Below are 17627 nucleotides of genomic sequence, written 5' to 3' on the forward strand. Positions count from 1 at the left end.
TAATATTACGTCTAACATATAAATTAGTATGTAACTTATAACATCTATATAATTTACTATATATTACATGAATGCATATAAGTATGCGAATATAAATATCATCAAATGATATAAAAGTGAATAAAATATAATATAGTATGTAAGTTATATAATTTAATATAGCTGAATTATTTATATTGATATCATAACACAGTTATAATATAATATTCTATATTATATAACTAAGATTATTGTACAGTTATAATATAATATTCTATATTATATAACTAAGATTATTGTTCTACAATCAATTGTACATCTAACGTGTAACATCTATGTATATAATAGCATAGTTATAATTAGTAATATTGATATTATATTATAAATTAGATTACATCTAACTTACAAGTCTCGTATAACTTTACATTGATATCATTAATAATAAATGTATTATTTTTTGTTTATTTGTGATATATTTTAATTATTATGTCATTATTATATTTATTAAATATTATTCATTATCTAAACATGTTTTAAATAAATAAGTTATCAATTTTTTACCGTATTGAATTTTTTCGATTTGGGTAATACCGATTATTTTGGTATACCGTTAAACTGCGGTATACCGTGAAAGTACGGTATACCGAAATTCGGTAAGGTATACCGAAATAAAGGTACGGTAAAGGTTTTGTATTTTTTCCATACCGTACTTAAGGTATACCGAACTAAGGTATACCGTAGGTAAAGGTAAGGTAAAGGTATGGATTTTCTTCATACCGGAGGTAAAGGTAAGGTATAAGGTATGATCGATTTATTAAGGTATACCGTACCGTGCCACCCCTAGTCCCGACTCCCGTTTGTATTTCTATTACAGATTATTTAGTTTATTAATATTTTTAATTTCTATATTTAAAAAAAAAAAAAAAATCAAAATTTGGGGGGGCTCTAGCCCCCCCTGGATCCGCCACTGTAGGTGGACGTGGTAGGATTGTCATGTGCATGCAGAAGGTGATGCTGCCATCCATGAAGAGGCTGATAAGGTTAAACATTTACCTTATCCACAAAGATTCGAATCTACAGAGATTATGCCTGAAAGATATAGAAAAATCGTGAGGAAGAAGACTCCTTGATTCAGCCGACTTCTTTGGGCTAAGCCTTCTCAAATTCTGATCACATCTATAAATATTGCATGACTGCAAGCCAAATGTGGACACATTTAGAGGCTACTGCCGTAGCTTTAATTCGAGAGTTTGTGAGGAAGTAAAACTGCCAATGTTTGCATAATAGTTTATTTTGTAGTTCATATTTTGTACGACACTTTTAGCCGTAAGTAATACTTTCATCTCATAAGTTTTATTTCAATCTTAAGTATATTTTTTGTTCATTTCATTTATGTTTAAGTAAATTTATAAGTCTAATTTGAACGGTGATCGACGATTCTAGAAAGTAAGAGAGAGAGAGAGACGGACGTGGAGTTTGGAGGGAGGTGGATTGATAAGACAGAGAGAGAGAGAGAGTCCGTTTAAGGGAGATAAGTGGGGATAAAATGAAAAATCTAGTCAACTAAAGACAATTTTATATTTTAATCCTAAAACGATTATATAACTTGTATATTATAAATTAGGGTTATAGAAATTATCCTTAAAAAAAAATAAAAAAAAAAATAAGAGGCAACATTTCCCTCTTTAAGTATTTGCCGACGAAATAAGAGAGAAAACGCCCTCCAAAAAGTAGCAACATTTGTTGAGCCTGAGGCTTGTCTAAGTTGTCTTGGTAACCTATTCCCTTCTTTTCCTTTCTCCTTTAATTTTCGTATTGTGGCAGTTTGTTTTACTGAAACTATCTGACTATATTTCTGATTGCGCGCTTCTAAAATTCGTGGTACATGGTCAAACTCTTACATGTGATGCACAATATATAGTAGCAAGTCAGGAAGCATTGCATGTTGAGAATTCATAAGTTTGTATTCCAACCCTTGAGACAATGGAGTATACATATAAATTGAGTAATTAATTAGTAAATCCTGAAAAGAAATATTTAGGCCCAGGGACTTAGCCAACACTCCTGAGGCAACTCGGGATACCTCTGAGTATCCTTGCAATAATCATAAATAACAAGGTTCCTCTGCACCCACGCATAGTCCAGCTTCTGATCATCGTTGAGGTGCCACGCCGCGTACTGATCCCACCAGTGCTCCGTCGTGGTGGCGACGCAGGCCGGGTAGGGGTCCTCCCACTTGCACCCCTCCGCCTTGAACTCCTTGTAAGACGACACGAACGGCGCCTTCTTCCAGTCCGTCTTCTCCAGCCCTCCCCGCGTCGCCCAGTCGTCCGCGTTCCAGATGCTCGAGAACAGATACATCGCCTTCTCATTCGGGAAGAAGTTGTTGCTGTAGTTCGCATTCTTGTACACTCTCACCGCCACCGCGTCCACGAACCACCTGTTTTCCGCACCCATCCATTACATCCTATTTGCTTCATTTTCGGATTAACCAACACAACACTACTTACACTAATTGATGGTTATTCCAAAGAATGGAGTAAGTGTGGAAATCCTCCGTCGGATCGAACCACAGGCTGTGTCTCATCTCCCGACCGCCGGTTCCGTTCTTGTACACGTTCGTCTGGATCACGTAAGGCTGCCCGGTCCGGTTCCCCAAGAACTCGATGTCCACCTCGTCCCTCTCCGGCCCCGCCGCGTTTTCCGAGCACATCTGCGCATTCTCATCGCATCGTCAACCGCTATTCTAGAATATCAAGAAACAAGCCAATTAAATCTAGACTTACGTAATAAGCAGTGACGACTCCGGCGGAATCTCCTCCGACGAGCTTCAGTTTCATGCTGAACCACCCGAATCTGTATTTCTCTTTCGTCATAAACCCGCAACCTTTCAAGATCAAGCATAGATTAGGACATAACATTGATGAAGGTGATATTAATTTAAATGCAATAGATCATGTGAAAGTTATTAATTTATACCTGCATCTTCATCGAGGGATAGGTGCCAGATCTGCCCGTCTTCAGAAGTCTTGAAGTTCTTTGCCGGGCAGCTTTTGCTGAAGTTATCATCGAACGAGCCTTTCAGGTCAGCTGCCCGTGAAAATGGAGTGGTGACGATGACGCCCACCAGAAATGCGGCCGACAAAATAGCGCTTCTCTCCATTTTCGAGCCTCTCGGAAACAGGGATGCTTTCATGCGCTCTCTTCTTTAACCACATTTGAAATGTCTAATTATACAACTGGATACTCATGAAAATAACCATATTCTATTGTCGGCTAATATGATCCATATATTATATCAGAATCAATTATTTGGAAAAGTTTCACTGTTATACCGAGAGTAGAAATTCCAATGGAAACATTTAAATTTGATAGTGAAGAATAAAAAGGTGGGGTTGTGGCCAACATGTTGCATGAAAGAACGTGAGGACATTTGATTGGTGTTTATATTAATCAGAAAGTTCTTGGGTTTGACAACTGGAATTGTTGAGGACAGACACAATAGATCTACATCGGTTATTTAAGTGTTGCACTTTTCTTGCAGTAAAGAATGGTTGGATCGAGTTCATCTTAAATGAAGGGATTGGGGCATCTACTTATCTTTTGACTTTCCTGTTTGGGCTCTGTTTTTATTGACTTTTCGTGTTTAGAAGCTCTCACAATTAGAGTTGTCAACTGGGCTGGGCCAGCCCGGCCCGGCCCAGGCCCGGTTGAGCCCGTAAGGAGTTAGGCCCAACCCAGCCCAAGCCCACATTTGAAATGGGCCGGTCCTGGGCCGGGCTTTTTATAAAATATCGAACCCAGCCCGAATCAGGACCACATGTCTAGTGGGCTTGGGCCTCAAATGGGCCGGGCCTCACATGGGCTTATGTTGGGTCGAGTATGATGGGCTTATACTGGGTTGTACTTCGAATGAGCTTCAGTTGGGTACGAATGAGCTTTCAATTTTAGATTGTTTCAAATTTGTAATCGTTATCTTTAAATTATTTTGAGCTTATTTATTTCCTATTCAAATGGTCCTTGTCAAAATAGAAAACTAATTATAATCTGGATCATATAAATAATGTGCACGTTCATATATGGACAACCACTAAATTTTAATAAATTTAATATTTTAATAAGTTTGAATAGAAGATTGAATTGGAGACGTATTTGAATAGGAAATTAAATAGGTTTAATATTTTAGTATTGCTAAATTGTGTAGGGAATTGAATATTGAATAAGAGGAATAAATATATAAATAATATTTAACCTAAATTATCGGGCTTGGACCGGTCCTGGGCTGGGCCTGGTCCTGGTCCTGGGCCGGGCTTGGGCTGGGCTTCTAACGATCCTGGTCCTGGGCCGGGCTTGGGTTTGATAAATAGCCCAAATGGAGCCCATTTCAAAGGGCTGGCCCGGCCCAACTAACCCATTCGATCAAGTGGGCTGGTCCTGGGCCGGCCCATACCGGGCTTGGGCCGGTTCGGGCTGGGCCGGCCCGGCCCAGTTGACAACTCTACTCACAATTAAAGTTCAGTGAATATTGAGTTATATAGTTTTGCCATAAATGTACCAAAACTTTGGTTCGAACAAAGAGATAGGGTTAAGGTTAATAATTCCATCATCGATTACTTAGGAAGTTACAAATTATACTTTGAATTATCTAATGTGTTAGTACAATGAAACACACTTCATTGGAAATATATTTGCAGTCTGCAAGATTGTACTCCCTCCGTCCCAGCTTTTGGTATTCAGTTGAGAACGACACGAATTTTAATAAAATTATTGATTATTGATGTGTTGTGAGTGGAATAAGGGTCTCATATTTTATGTGAGAGTTAAAATAATTAAAGTGGAGTAAGGGCCCCACCTGCTTTTACTAAAAAATAGAAATGGATATCAAAATGTAGGACGACCAAAAAAGAAAAGTTGGATACTAAAAGTTGGGACGGAAGGAGTATTATGTTAATGTATTCTCGTGACTATTTTCAGAGTCGAGTCTTATTTTTGAGTCTTGATAGAAGATGACATATATATGTTTAGTCTCCATCATGAGGGGAAATAATTGAGGATCTTTAACGGTGTTGGTGTCGGTCACAGAGAAGGGTAGATTACATATCATATGACAGTTTTTATCCATCTTCTTTCATTTGGAATTTAGTGGACACCGAATAGATTATAAAAATTGTATAATGTGTTGGACTAAATTTGCATTGGTTGGAGAAGTGTGCGCGATCATTAATTTACTTAGTTTGACATGCCAAACTCTCACATGGCCAACAGCAGAAATTCACGTGTCACAGATGTCGGTGCACAACAAAAGTTAAGTGTAATATAATGTCTTAGAAAATTTATAACATTCAGACAGTTTGGCCGAGTGGTCTAAGGCGCCAGATTTAGGCTCTGGTCCGAAAGGGCGTGGGTTCAAATCCCACAGCTGTCATTTTTTTCATTCAAATTTGGAGATTTAAATTTTTCATGATTTAATTTAATTTTTCCTTATTGAATCAGTCACTTTTTTCATTCAAATTTGGAAATTTAAATTTTTGATGTTTTAATTTAATTTTTCCTTATTGAATCAGTGAACAAAGTTAACTTTTTGGAGATTTAATAACTATTTTTATTCTACTTTTACTAAAGAACTTTTTTTTTTCTTTAAGAAGCCATAGGGGCTCTTCAGTATAAGAGAGATGGTGCGCAACTTGGGGTCCACTTTTTAAGAGCTCATACAAGCTTTCTACTAAAGATGCTCTAACACACTCAACCAATTTCTTTAACTCATACAATTATGAAATTTGGTCAAAATTTGGTGGACGGAGGCCAGGGATGTAAACGAATCGAATCGAAATCAAATTAAATATCACTGAATTCGATTCATATTCGTAAAATTAATTACATATTCGAATCGGTATTCGAATATCTTTTAAATCTTATTTACTATTCGTATTTGATTCGTGAATACTCAAATTGAATCGAATATTCATTCTATTTTTTACAAGTATATTTTAAACAATATAAATCAAATATTCGATTAAAAAATTCCTACTATTTGATTCGACTTCTTATTGATTTTAATCGAATCGAATATATTCAATTCACAATTTTGATAAAAAAATATTCTAAAGTAATATTTCAGATAAAACATTTTCGTTTGAATTATATTTGGAATTAAAGTTTTTTAAAGCTTTGATTATTATTATTGTTGTTCATTTTTATCTAAATAAATATTCTTTTTTTGATTATTTTATTTTATATCTATTTTATTCTTTATTTTTAAAATATAAATATTATATATATATATATATATATATATATATATCAAATGTTTTCGAATACCGAATCAAATATCTTAATTCTTGAATCGTATTTGATAAGTCGAATACCAAATCAAATCAAAATTATTTGATTCATTTCCATCACTAACAGAGGGAATATATATTTATTTTACTTAAACTAAAGAAAGAAATAGGGAAATAGGGAATGAGATTCTACTCTAGAATTCCTATTTTTACTTTTGGTTAAGAAACTTATAAAACTGAAGAAATAGATGTAGAAATTGGGGGATTTAGATTTATAGTTATAGTTTTATTTTTATTTTTATTTTTATTTTTATTTTTATTTTTAATCAGGATATAAACTCTATAAAAATGGAAGGAAGAGTTGTAGAAATGGGATGTAGAGTTAATTTTATTTGACTTTTATGAGTTGGGAAATAAAATTAGATAACGAAAGAATGTGATGTTGAAATAGCGACCGTTGATCTCTTGAAAGGTAATGAATGTCACAAAACTACAAGACATGTGATTTTGATGAATTAATCGCAATTAAGGATAGGACGAGTCATCCAATTAACTTTTCCAAACTTATCACTCATTGTTGCAAAACGTGTTGAATTACATTTATCCCCGCCCAAAAGAAGCATGAAGTGGGTCGAAGGAAACTATAAAAAAGTGGATTTAATATCTAGAGATCCCAAGTTCGTAACTGGAAGCCTGGGAGGACAACAATAAGAAAATAGTTTAATGATATTTATGATCACACGGGCTCGTAGTCTATAATTAAACCCATATGCTTTTCTAATTGAATTCAGTGAAGGAAATGGGCTCATGAGCCCAAATTGCAAACCCCTAATAAACATCAATCAAGGAGCACTATAATAGTATAATTAAAACACAAAAATTCATGTGATATCGACTTTCCAATGACACTACTTCAACATATAAATGACACTTTAAAATGTTAAAATATCATTTGTATATTAAAATAGTGTCATTAAAAAGCCGATTTTACCGTGAAACTGGTTTCATAGGAGACCACCTGTAATTAAATTAATCTAGGATAGTTATTTAAATAGCCTCAAACGGTAGTTCATGTACAATTTGCATTCAAAGTGGACTAAACAATGAAATGGGTTTGTGGGTTCATGTTGGCATGAATCCTACAATTACGACGGAAAGTTGGTTACGTCTAGATTGATATGCATTAATAACTTGAAATTAAAGCACCTGTAGAATTCTCAACAAAATAGTACTCTCTTCGGCCCATTTGAAATGTCTCAAAAAAAAAGGGCACGAGAATTAAGAATTATGTGATAAAAGTGTAAAGTGAGACATTAATTTTAAATAGAACAACCCAAAATTAAGAGCAATTTTCTTTCTATTTATAGATTGGATCATTTCAAATAGGACAATCCAAAATAGAAAATGAGACATATTTAAATGGGACAGGGGGATTATAAAGATAACAAATATAATGAGCGTAAAATATATGGCTTATCCAATCAATCGGATTGATTCAAGTGAGCAAGGCAAGAGTGATTAAGCGTTGTAAAATGAAAGGTGATGGTCGTACAAGCTAACGGGGCTAATCGGATTATTGGAACCCTAGAAAATTGAGAGAGTAGAAGCGAAGCTGAAGAATGGGGAATGCATAAGTAAGATTGTATGTCAGTGGGAAAATGAATACAAGTGATTATGGATGTCCTCTGTCAGACCAAGTTGGCTAATATATATGACGGGTGAAGGAGGCGACGACTAGAATTTATTTGGAACGTGCCTTCATACCTTAACTATTCCGATTCTTTTGAATCAAATCTCCCAAGACTCCCATTAATTTGACTTCGTCATCAAGTAACCGCTACTTCTAGGGTTTTATCTAACGGACTTGTGTGTCCCTTATATATGGCTTGGTTTGCACCTTTTCATATGAAAATATTATGAGCCGTTTAACCGGGTAGACCTATTGGGCTGCACGTTAATTGAACTTGCACGGATTTTGCCCACTACAATTTATCCTGCATTTTTTAGTTGAAAGTTTATAATTAGAGAGTTGTTAGTGCAGTTGAAACTCAATCGTGGGCCTCCGTTAAAATTTGACAATATATATATATATATATATATATATATATATATATATATAAAGTGGATCATGTAAATCATTTTTCTTAATATAGTATATTGTTTTAAAAAAATATTACCAAATAAATTTTTCGGCGTCGTATTTTTGACTCTGACTTGGCACGTTGGAGTCACTTGTAAATGTATGCTAACTTCATAAATTGCTTTACACACGAGAGTCCAGCAACTGCGAGTTAAATCAGAAATATATTGTTGGAATTTTGATCTAGTGATAAACAAGTATTGAAATATTAGGGTATTCTACTAATTCAAAAAAATCTGATAGTTTCTTAAATACTTTGCGTTTTAAGCTATAGGACAAAGGCCCAAAATTATATATCAAGTGTAGGTTTCCGTCTTAATAATAATCGTAAGTTTTCCTTATTGGGATGTCCTAATAATAATGACTTGTTTTCTTTTTAGGCTATAATTAAGATTTAATTGAAGTTGCTAGTTAACCCACAAACCTTAACTATTTTCTCTCTTCATCCTAATTCATCTGCCGCTTCCTCTCCTCTTGGCCGTCCCATCTCTCTTTCTACTCATGTTTGCTGCCACCTTACATCTCTCTTCTTCTGTCGCCTCACATCCTCTTCTTCGTCGGCACCACACGCCTCAGATCTCTGCCTCAGGGAGTGTGTCTGCTTGAATATATGGGATTGTACTCAGTTGAAGATTTGTGTGCAAATTTTGAAGCTTGAATTGAGTCGAAGATTTTGAAATGGATTGAAGCTTTAATTCTATGCAGATTTTGAAGCTTTAAACAACAATTAGCTTTATTAATAATCTTTTTGAGCATGTGGGCCATCACTTTTATCTTCTTAATTTAACTTTTCTTAATTTTCGTGTCGAAAAGAAACAGGCCATAATTATTGGGACGGATGGAGTAATATTTTATTTTGTAAGAAATTAGATACCCCTCCATCCCACTATAAGTGACATATATTCCGTTTTGGGTCGTCCCACTATAAGTGTCATGTTTTCATAAATGAAAAAATTTAACCCTTAAAAAAGTGTAGGCCCTACCACTTTTAACCAATTTACACATTTTCTTTATTTCCCGTGTCGAAAAGTTTTGAGCCACTTATAGTGGGACGAATGAAGTATTAATTTTTTTTGTAAGTTAATTGGGAAAAATAGAGATGCGAATTTTTTTGTGTCCACTTTTGGTATTTAACGTAACCAACACCTAAATCTATAAAGGGAAAACATAAAATTCTACCTAATCGAGAAGGCTGGAAAGAGTAAAAATAGCTGATCGGAAACCTTGCACGAGAAAGAAAACAACTATTGTATTCGAAAATATGAGATAGCGTAAGTCACAGTACACGAGCTCGGGCCCTATTTATAGATTTACAAGCGGAGGGGTAAAATAGTAAAAACATCTGCGGTGCATGTGTCTTGCGTGATGGAAGGGTACGCTGGTAATTTCGATAATATGCGGGAGACCTTCCCGCGCGTTTGTTGGCTCCTCTGATGGAAATGTCTTCTCTGGCGAAGGCGTCTTCTCTGGTGATGTTGACATCTCTGGTGGAGGTGATTCTTCTGGTAAACACGTCTTCTCTGGCAAGGGCGTCTCCTCTGGCGGTAATGACTTCTCTGGCGTGAAGGACTCCTCTGACGTGGATGACTTCTCTGGTGTGGAGGACTTCTCTGAGGATGGTGACTTCTCTGATGGAGTTGACTTCTCTGATGACGATGACTTCCCTGACGATGGTGACTTCTCTGGCGAGTGTATCTCCTCTGCCATATTCGTCCCGCCAATGGGGTCGATTCCTCTGATTCGTATTCCTTCCCTACTCTGCACATATTACTCCTCATCAACCACTCCCCCCTCTAGTCTGGTTGAACCGGGTATTCTTCGTGTTCAACCATTGTAGTATTGTTAAAGCTGGTGCTATGATGTTTTCCCTGATCCCTGCAAGTCATAAAGATATAAACACTCTAATATTTTACGAAAATAAAGGTAAGTCCTGTAAGTTGCTCTCTGGTGTTTTTGTCACTCCCCCCCTGGTCTGGCTAGTTCACTTCTGGAATAGTGCAACTAGTCAGAGGATCCGTCCGCGTGGATGACGTCATCCGCATTAAATGCCTGCCCAGTCTACAGTATTTTCCCCGTACCCCGAGGTCACTTTTTAATCTTCGCGTCTTTTCGCCTCTCCGTAGAAATCCTCATCCGTTGATTTTTTCCGTATGCCACGTGCCGTTCATCCCGCGTGCTGGTGGTTACCCGCGTACAATTTTACTTAGTCGATTCGAACTCCCACTTTTCACTATTCTTCTTCTCCAAGCTTTCCGAACGATTTTTCTGCATTTTCCGGCGATTTCCTCACTGTTCCGGCATCCTCCCGCGACCCTTCCGCTCCAGATTTTACCGTCCATCTTTCTCTGGCCTAGGTAACTCGCGCATCCTCTTCACCGCAATTTTGTGTTTAATCGTAGCGTAGTGGTATAACTGTTGGTGCTCTGATTGAGCGTGTTAGAAACCCTAGGATTGGCATTTCCCATCATGGCCTGCACCTCCGCCCCTCAACCCTCTCGCTCGCCTTCTCCTTCTGCCCGAGACCCTTCATCTTCCTCCCCTTCGCAGCAAGATCTCGAAAATCTTCCTTCCCCCTCTGTTTCTGAGGAATCTCAAACTGCGCCCCCTCCCCCTCCACCTAAGAAAAAGGGGAAGAAGACCCCCCAACCCCCCAAAAGTGTTCCTCCATCCCGTCTTAGTGTCGCGGAGGTGGAAAAATTGAGAAGCAAATGTAGGCGTCCTGAAGGATTAAAGTTCGAGGCCTTCTCTAAGGGTTCAACGCCTCCCGAGAACCTTCGCCATCCCAAGGTGATAGTTGTTTGGAAAGCCCAGATAGATGCTGGTTTAAGGCTCCCTCCTCCTACCTTGCTGGTCGATGTTTGTAATTATTTTCACATCCCTTTCTTTCAAGTCGCCCCTTCTGCTATCCGAAGGCTATATGCCTTCCATGTTTTGTGCCGGGCTCACGGTGTTGGGGACACCGCAAAACTGTTCTGTCAGACCCAGACCCTTCGCATGCAGGGCAGTCCCCTGTATAGCTTTGCAGCTCATCCAAAACATCCTACTACCTTTCTCTCCTCTTTGAATTCTTTCGATAAGGGCTTCCTGAAGCATTATTGTTATGTGCGCACCCTTTTCGGCACCTGGCGCGATTATCACGTTTTGGAGCTGGAATGGCATAAGCTTCGCACTACTTATAAACCGGCCTCTCCCGAGGTCCCTTCTACCCGTGACCAGAGTATTATAGCCCACCTTAACGCTATGAACAAGGCCCAGCCCCTAGACTGTAGGTACCTTGCTGAGAATAATTCATCTCTGGCATACAATGGTCTATTTCCCCTGTACCCAGAGAAATCAGTAGGTAAAAAATATACATTAAAAAACATATTAGCTTTTGTTACCCTGATTTTAATGTTATGAAATTTTGGTTTGCAGATATGTCTTGGAGGCGCAAGTGTGGGGACAATTTGCCCGACATTCCCTCTCTTGCTGGCAGCGGGGAACATGGCACAGGTGGTTCTGCTTCCGGGACAAATCCCTCGGAGCAGCCTACTGGGGCCAAGCTGACCCCTATTCCTCCTGTAGTTGAAATCCCAGAGGGGAATGTGGAAGCCTCGCGTCCATTTGACACGGAGGAAGTTGATGCGGGAGCCCTTGTTCATAGGGGTAGACGCTCCAGCACTGGTGATGCCGCTGGCACCTGTGAAGAAGATATCCAAATCGTGGATATTACTGATGAGGTTCCTTCGCCCGATTCAGCTCCCGGTGCCCCCCTTGCTGAGCTTTCGAAGAAAAGGAAGAGGGGCTCCCTAATCTCTGTAGGTGAGAAGGAGAAACAGGAGGGCCTGAAAAAGGCCGGCAAATCTTCAGAGCCAGCAAGGAAGTCTGCTGGTGGTGTAAAGATTCTCCCCTCTGCTGGGGACAAGGGCAAGGGGCCAGCTAAGAAGTCAGCTGGTGGTTCTAAGGTTCTCCCCTCGGCCGGTGGAAAGGGTAAGGGCAAAGCTGTGGTGCCCTCGGCTGATGAACCAGAGGATCTTGTTCCTGGGCCGATTTCGAGTTTATCGGGGCAGGAATTGATTGATGCCTTGATAGCTCGTGTCCACTCAAAGGACCAAGAGAAAATGGAGAAGCTGTCCCGACCGGCTTTAGCTACTCAGCTCTGCCGGTTGGCTCTTCAGGTATCCTGCATCTTATACTCTTTGTTAAAAATTTTAAATTACTAACCTTTTATTGTTTTGTTGGAACCCATTTTATTTTCTTGCAGGTGGAGTCGGGGATGTGGGGGGCTGTTAAATGCATCCATGACTACGAGGTGGCAGAGAAAGAGAGAGAGAAGGAACAAGCGGACGTTGCCAAGCGTGATGATGCTGTCGCTGGGGTGGTGGAACGCCTGAGTAAAGCTGAAGCGGAGATTACTGATTTGAAGGCCCGGCTAGCTCAAGTAGAAGTAGAGAAGTCCTCTCTGGTTTCTGAATTGACCAGAACAACTAAAGAAAGCCATGCGAGCCTTGCCAGGTTCAAGGCAGAGTATGAGCAGGCCTACAAAGGAGCCCGGCGCGACTGGAAAAAGACATCTGCAGAAGCTCAGAATCGCGCTTATATCCTGGGGGTACGAGATCAGCGCCTGGAGTATTTCCTGTCTCCGCAAGGTCAACACTTCCTGGGGGTGATGCTGGAGGGCACTCTGGAGGCTTTCAAAAAGACTCCCGAATACCTGGAGGATTTCGGACCCCTTTTTGCTTACGTGATAGAGCGTACTGCTACAAAAGCATTGGAGATGGCGGGAGCCACCCCAGAGCAACTTGCTACTCTGAACCTGCACGCCTTGATGGACAACCTCAAGGATGAGGAGATAAATGCATTGATGGGGATCCCTGCGAATTATCCAAGGAAACCGGAATGGTGGTACCCAGTGCTGGAGAAAGCCATTCCCTATTTTACTCTCGGGATTGGATTTGACTCGTTGCCCTCCGCACCCATGTACATGCCTGCTTTCTCTGCTTCTCTGGTGCGCTTTGTGAACCAGCTGCGAGATCCCTCTGGCAAGACCACCCGGAGATTTTCTCAGTTCAGCATGGAGCCTCCCCTGCCCTCTACCTTGGCGCCTTCCGCTTTTTCCGACTCTGCCTCCTTCTCTGCTGCGGTGGACCAACTGTTTGAGCTGTATCGAGATGAGAATCTGTATGTGCAGGAGGCTGCGAAGCTGTTGGATCTGGGAGCTCGTCTTCCGAAAGTGAAGAAAGCTGGCATGCTGCCAGTATTTGCAGGGGGAGCCTCTGCTAGCCAGACCTCCGCAAGTGGTGTCCCTCTTTTGGTCTCCTCTGCCTCTGTCCCTGCTTCCTTTACCTCCCCTGCAGATGCCTCCGTCCCTCCTGCCTAACTTGATGACAAATTTTGTAATTTTTCTAGTTTGTATAAATTGGATACTTACTTCTCGTTTTGGGGTGTATAGCTCTGCCTCACTGGCATATTTATGTGAAGTTTTTTCCTTGCTTGTGCCGCTTTTCTCCCTTCGTTCTTTACGTTGTTCTCACTGCTCATTGATGTTTGAGTTTATATTCCCGTCTTTCCCCTGCTGATTTGAATTGACTTGTTATGCTTGTTGTTGATGCTTCTCTGATCCCCTCCCTTGGGATTTCTTTTAATTTCTGCTATAAGGATTCCGTTGACTCCTCTAGCGAGAATTGTGATGACTCCTCTGGCGAGGATTGTGATGACTCCTCTGGCGAGGATGGTGATGACTCCTCTGGCGAGGATTGTGATGACTCCTCTGTCGAGGATTGTGATGACTCCTCTGTCGAGGATGGTGATGACTCTTCTGTCGAGGATGGTGATGACTCATCTGTCGAGGATTGTGATGACTCCTCTGGCGAGGATTGTGATGACTCCTCTGGCGAGGATTGTGGTGACTCCTCTGGCGAGGATAGTGATGACTCCTCTGGCGAGGATTTGGTTGACTCTTCTGGAAAGGATTTCACCGCCTCCTCTGACGAGGATTTGGTTGATTCTTCTGGAAAGGATTTCACCGCCTCCTCTGACGAGGATTTGGTTGATTCCTCTGGAAAGGATTTCACCGCCTCCTCTGACGAGGATTTGGTTGATTTCTTTGTTAGCGATTTCGTGCTTCCCATCCAAGCTGTTTCCCATCCGCGCTGCTTCCCATCCAAGCTGCTTCCCATCCAAGCTTGAGCACTCTGCGCGGAGCATGGAAGACCCGGGGGGTGCAACCAACTTTCGCGGCTTACGATTAAATAGTAACCCTCTGCGTGGAGCATGGAAGGCCCGGGTGGCACGACCAACTTTCATGGCTTACGATTAAATAGTAACCCTCTGCATGGAGCATGGAAGGCCCGGGTGGCACGACCAACTTTCACGGCTTACGATTAAATAGTAACCCTCTGCGTGGAGCATGGAAGGCCCGGGTGGCACGACCAACTTTCACGGCTTACGATTAAATAGTAACCCTCTGCGTGGAGCATGGAAGGCCCGGGTGGCACGACCAACTTTCACGGCTTACGATTAAATAGTAACCCTCTGCGTGGAGCATGGAAGGCCCGGGTGGCACGACCAACTTTCACGGCTTACGATTAAATAGTAACCCTCTGCGTGGAGCATGGAAGGCCCGGGTGGCACGACCAACTTTCACGGCTTACGATTAAATAGTAACCCCCTGCACGGAGCATGGAAAACCCGGGGGGTGCGACCAGCTTTCGTGGCTTACAGTTAAAGCAACCTCTGCGCGGAGCATGGAAAACCCGGGGGGTGCAACCAACTTTCGCGGCTTATGATTAAGTGTTATCTCTGCGCGGAGCATGGAGGGCCCGGGCGGCACAACCAACTTTCGCGGCTTACGATTGACAGGAACACCCTGCACGGAGCATGGAAAACCCGGGGGGTGTGACCAACTTTCGTGGCTTACGGTTAAAGCAACCTCTGCGCGAAGCATGGAAAACCCGGGGGTGCAACCAACTTTCGCGGCTTATGATTAAGTGCTATCTCTGCGCGGAGCATGGAGGGCCGGGCGGCACAACCAACTTTCGCGGCTTACGATTGACAGGAACACCCTGCACGGAGCATGGAAAACCCGGGGGGTGTGACCAACTTTCGTGGCTTACGGTTAAAGCAACCTCTGCGCGGAGCATGGAAAACCCGGGGGGTGTAACCAACTTTCGCGGCTTATGATTAAGTGCTATCTCTGCGCGGAGCATGGAAGGCCCGGGCGGCACAACCAACTTTCGCGGCTTACGATTGTCAGGGACCTCTGCGCGGAGCATGGAGGGCCCGGGTGGCACAACCAACTTTCGCGGCTTACGATTGTCAGGGACATTCTCTGTTCTGGTTGGGTGTAACCCCTCTGCTCTGGTGAAGCATGATTCCTCTGTTTTTCCCTTGGCTTGCTGAGAAGCAATTTTTGAATTTAAAAATTGGGACCTACGGGTATACACCCTACTCCCCCCTCTGGTGACATGTGCAATACTCCGTTATGAACATGTTGGCCCAATTATTTCTTACTCCCTTCTTCGGCCCATAAGTTCGTGCGGGCCCATTACCCCTTAGCCCATTTCTTAAGCCCCATACTGCCTCTATATATATCCTCCAACCTTCGCGATTTAGGTTACAATTCCCTCATTTCTTTTCCGCCGCCCCAAACTGCTCTCTTAAACCCTAGATCTGCCGACATTTTGCCTCCCTAGATCGGTTGTAAAGCACTCAAGTAAGGGAAGTTCCCCTCTGAACACTCACATCCCTGAGGGCTCCGCCTTTTCCTCTGTACTTCTGGTGCAGATCCCTAACTTTGTGGTTGTAATGAGCGGACTTCCCTTGCTTGAGAGCGTTATTACCAGGTTTCCCAGATCTAGACGTTGGTCCTCCAGATCTGAGCGTTGATTCCTCGGATTTGGGCGTTGATCCCCCGGATCTAGTCATTGGTTTGCCCCTTTTCTGTATTCCTTCTCTGTAGCATTTTGACGTGTTATTTTTCTGGATATTCTGCAGGCGTGTGGTGGAGCTGAAGCAGATCTGAGAAATGAGCATGTCCCGGTAGCGAAAGAGAACTCGAAGTGTTGGATCATGGAAGAAGAGACGTCCATCCCTGATGCTTGCTTTCCCTTTGACCTGCTAAGAAGCAGTTTTTGTATTTGTTTCTCCCTTGTCCTGCTAAGAAGCAGTTTGCATTTTGAATTTAAAAATTGAGGATTATGGGTATACACCCTACTCCCCCCTCTGGTGACATGTGCAGTGCTCTGCACGAACATGTTAAGTAGCATATGTAATGTAAGAAAACGAGAATTGAAATAAACAAACACAACACCAGGGAATTCCCTAGAACCACATATCTGTTTTATTGATATTATGGCCCCGGACCTCGTTAAAACCCCTGTGGGGAAAAAGAGTATCCGGTCTACAAGTGATTACTCCTGCTAAGAAGCAGTTATACATAGAACTTTTTGAGTGTGTTTATATTCCATGGTCTGGGGAGAGCTCTGCCGTCTGAATCCGACAATATGTACGCACCGCCTCCCAAGACCTCTGTGACGATGTATGGCCCTTCCCAATTGGCCTCGAACTTGCCCACCGCCTTTAACGCATCAGCTCGCTTGAGAACCAAATCGCCCTTTGACAATTTCCTCACTCTGACCCGTTTGTCATATCCCGCTTTGATGATGCCTTTGTACTTGGCCGCTCTGATACGGGCTTCCTCCCGCTGTGCTTCCACCAAGTCCAGCTCTGCTCGGCGGAGCTCCTCATTGTGCTCAGTGTTATACGTGGTAATCCGATATGATTCTAGTCGTGCCTCTGCTGGTATCACCGCGTTAGATCCGTACACCAGCGTGAATGGTGCCTCCCCTGTTGCCGTTTTTGGACTAGTTCGGTAAGCCCAGAGAACAGTGTCCAGTTCTTCCACCCACTTCCCTCTGCTCTGAGTTAGCCTCTTCTTGATTCCCTCACATATGGTCCTGTTAGCTAATTCCACTTGTCCATTTGCCTGTGGATGAGCCACTGAGACAAACCTCTGTGTAATATCCATTCGATCACAGAAATCCGCGATCCTCTGCCCTGTAAATTGAGTCCCATTATCAGACACAATGATTCGTGGTACTCCGAATCTGCAACAGATATTCCTCCAGATAAAGCGTTCCACTGTAACTTCATCGATCTTGCTCACAGCCTCAGCCTCGACCCATTTAGAAAAATAGTCTACTGCCACAATGAGAAAGCATTTCCCTCCAGGTGCTGTAGGCAGTTTG

At 41.8% G+C, this 17627-nt stretch overlaps 1 protein-coding gene and 1 non-coding gene across 2 annotated transcripts; one reads left to right on the forward strand and one right to left on the reverse strand.

Annotated features, from left to right (window-relative positions):
* Positions 1-1922: 1922 nt before the first annotated feature.
* Positions 1923-3546, reverse strand: LOC130985762 (probable xyloglucan endotransglucosylase/hydrolase protein 8). Its single transcript, XM_057908880.1, has 4 exons — positions 2959-3546; positions 2766-2866; positions 2490-2692; positions 1923-2419 (listed from the first exon to the last, which is right to left on the reverse strand). Exons 1-4 carry the CDS (start codon positions 3173-3175, stop codon positions 2017-2019), a joined length of 924 nt encoding a protein of 307 aa, XP_057764863.1. The 5' UTR covers positions 3176-3546; the 3' UTR covers positions 1923-2016.
* A 1778-nt stretch (positions 3547-5324) lies between these two features.
* On the forward strand, positions 5325-5404 carry TRNAL-UAG (transfer RNA leucine (anticodon UAG)). Its single transcript has one exon. It is a non-coding gene; the product is annotated as a tRNA-Leu (tRNA).
* Positions 5405-17627: the final 12223 nt, after the last annotated feature.

This window comes from Salvia miltiorrhiza, chromosome 5, assembly GCF_028751815.1.
Source record: "Salvia miltiorrhiza cultivar Shanhuang (shh) chromosome 5, IMPLAD_Smil_shh, whole genome shotgun sequence".
Classification (NCBI taxonomy): Eukaryota; Viridiplantae; Streptophyta; class Magnoliopsida; order Lamiales; family Lamiaceae; genus Salvia; species Salvia miltiorrhiza.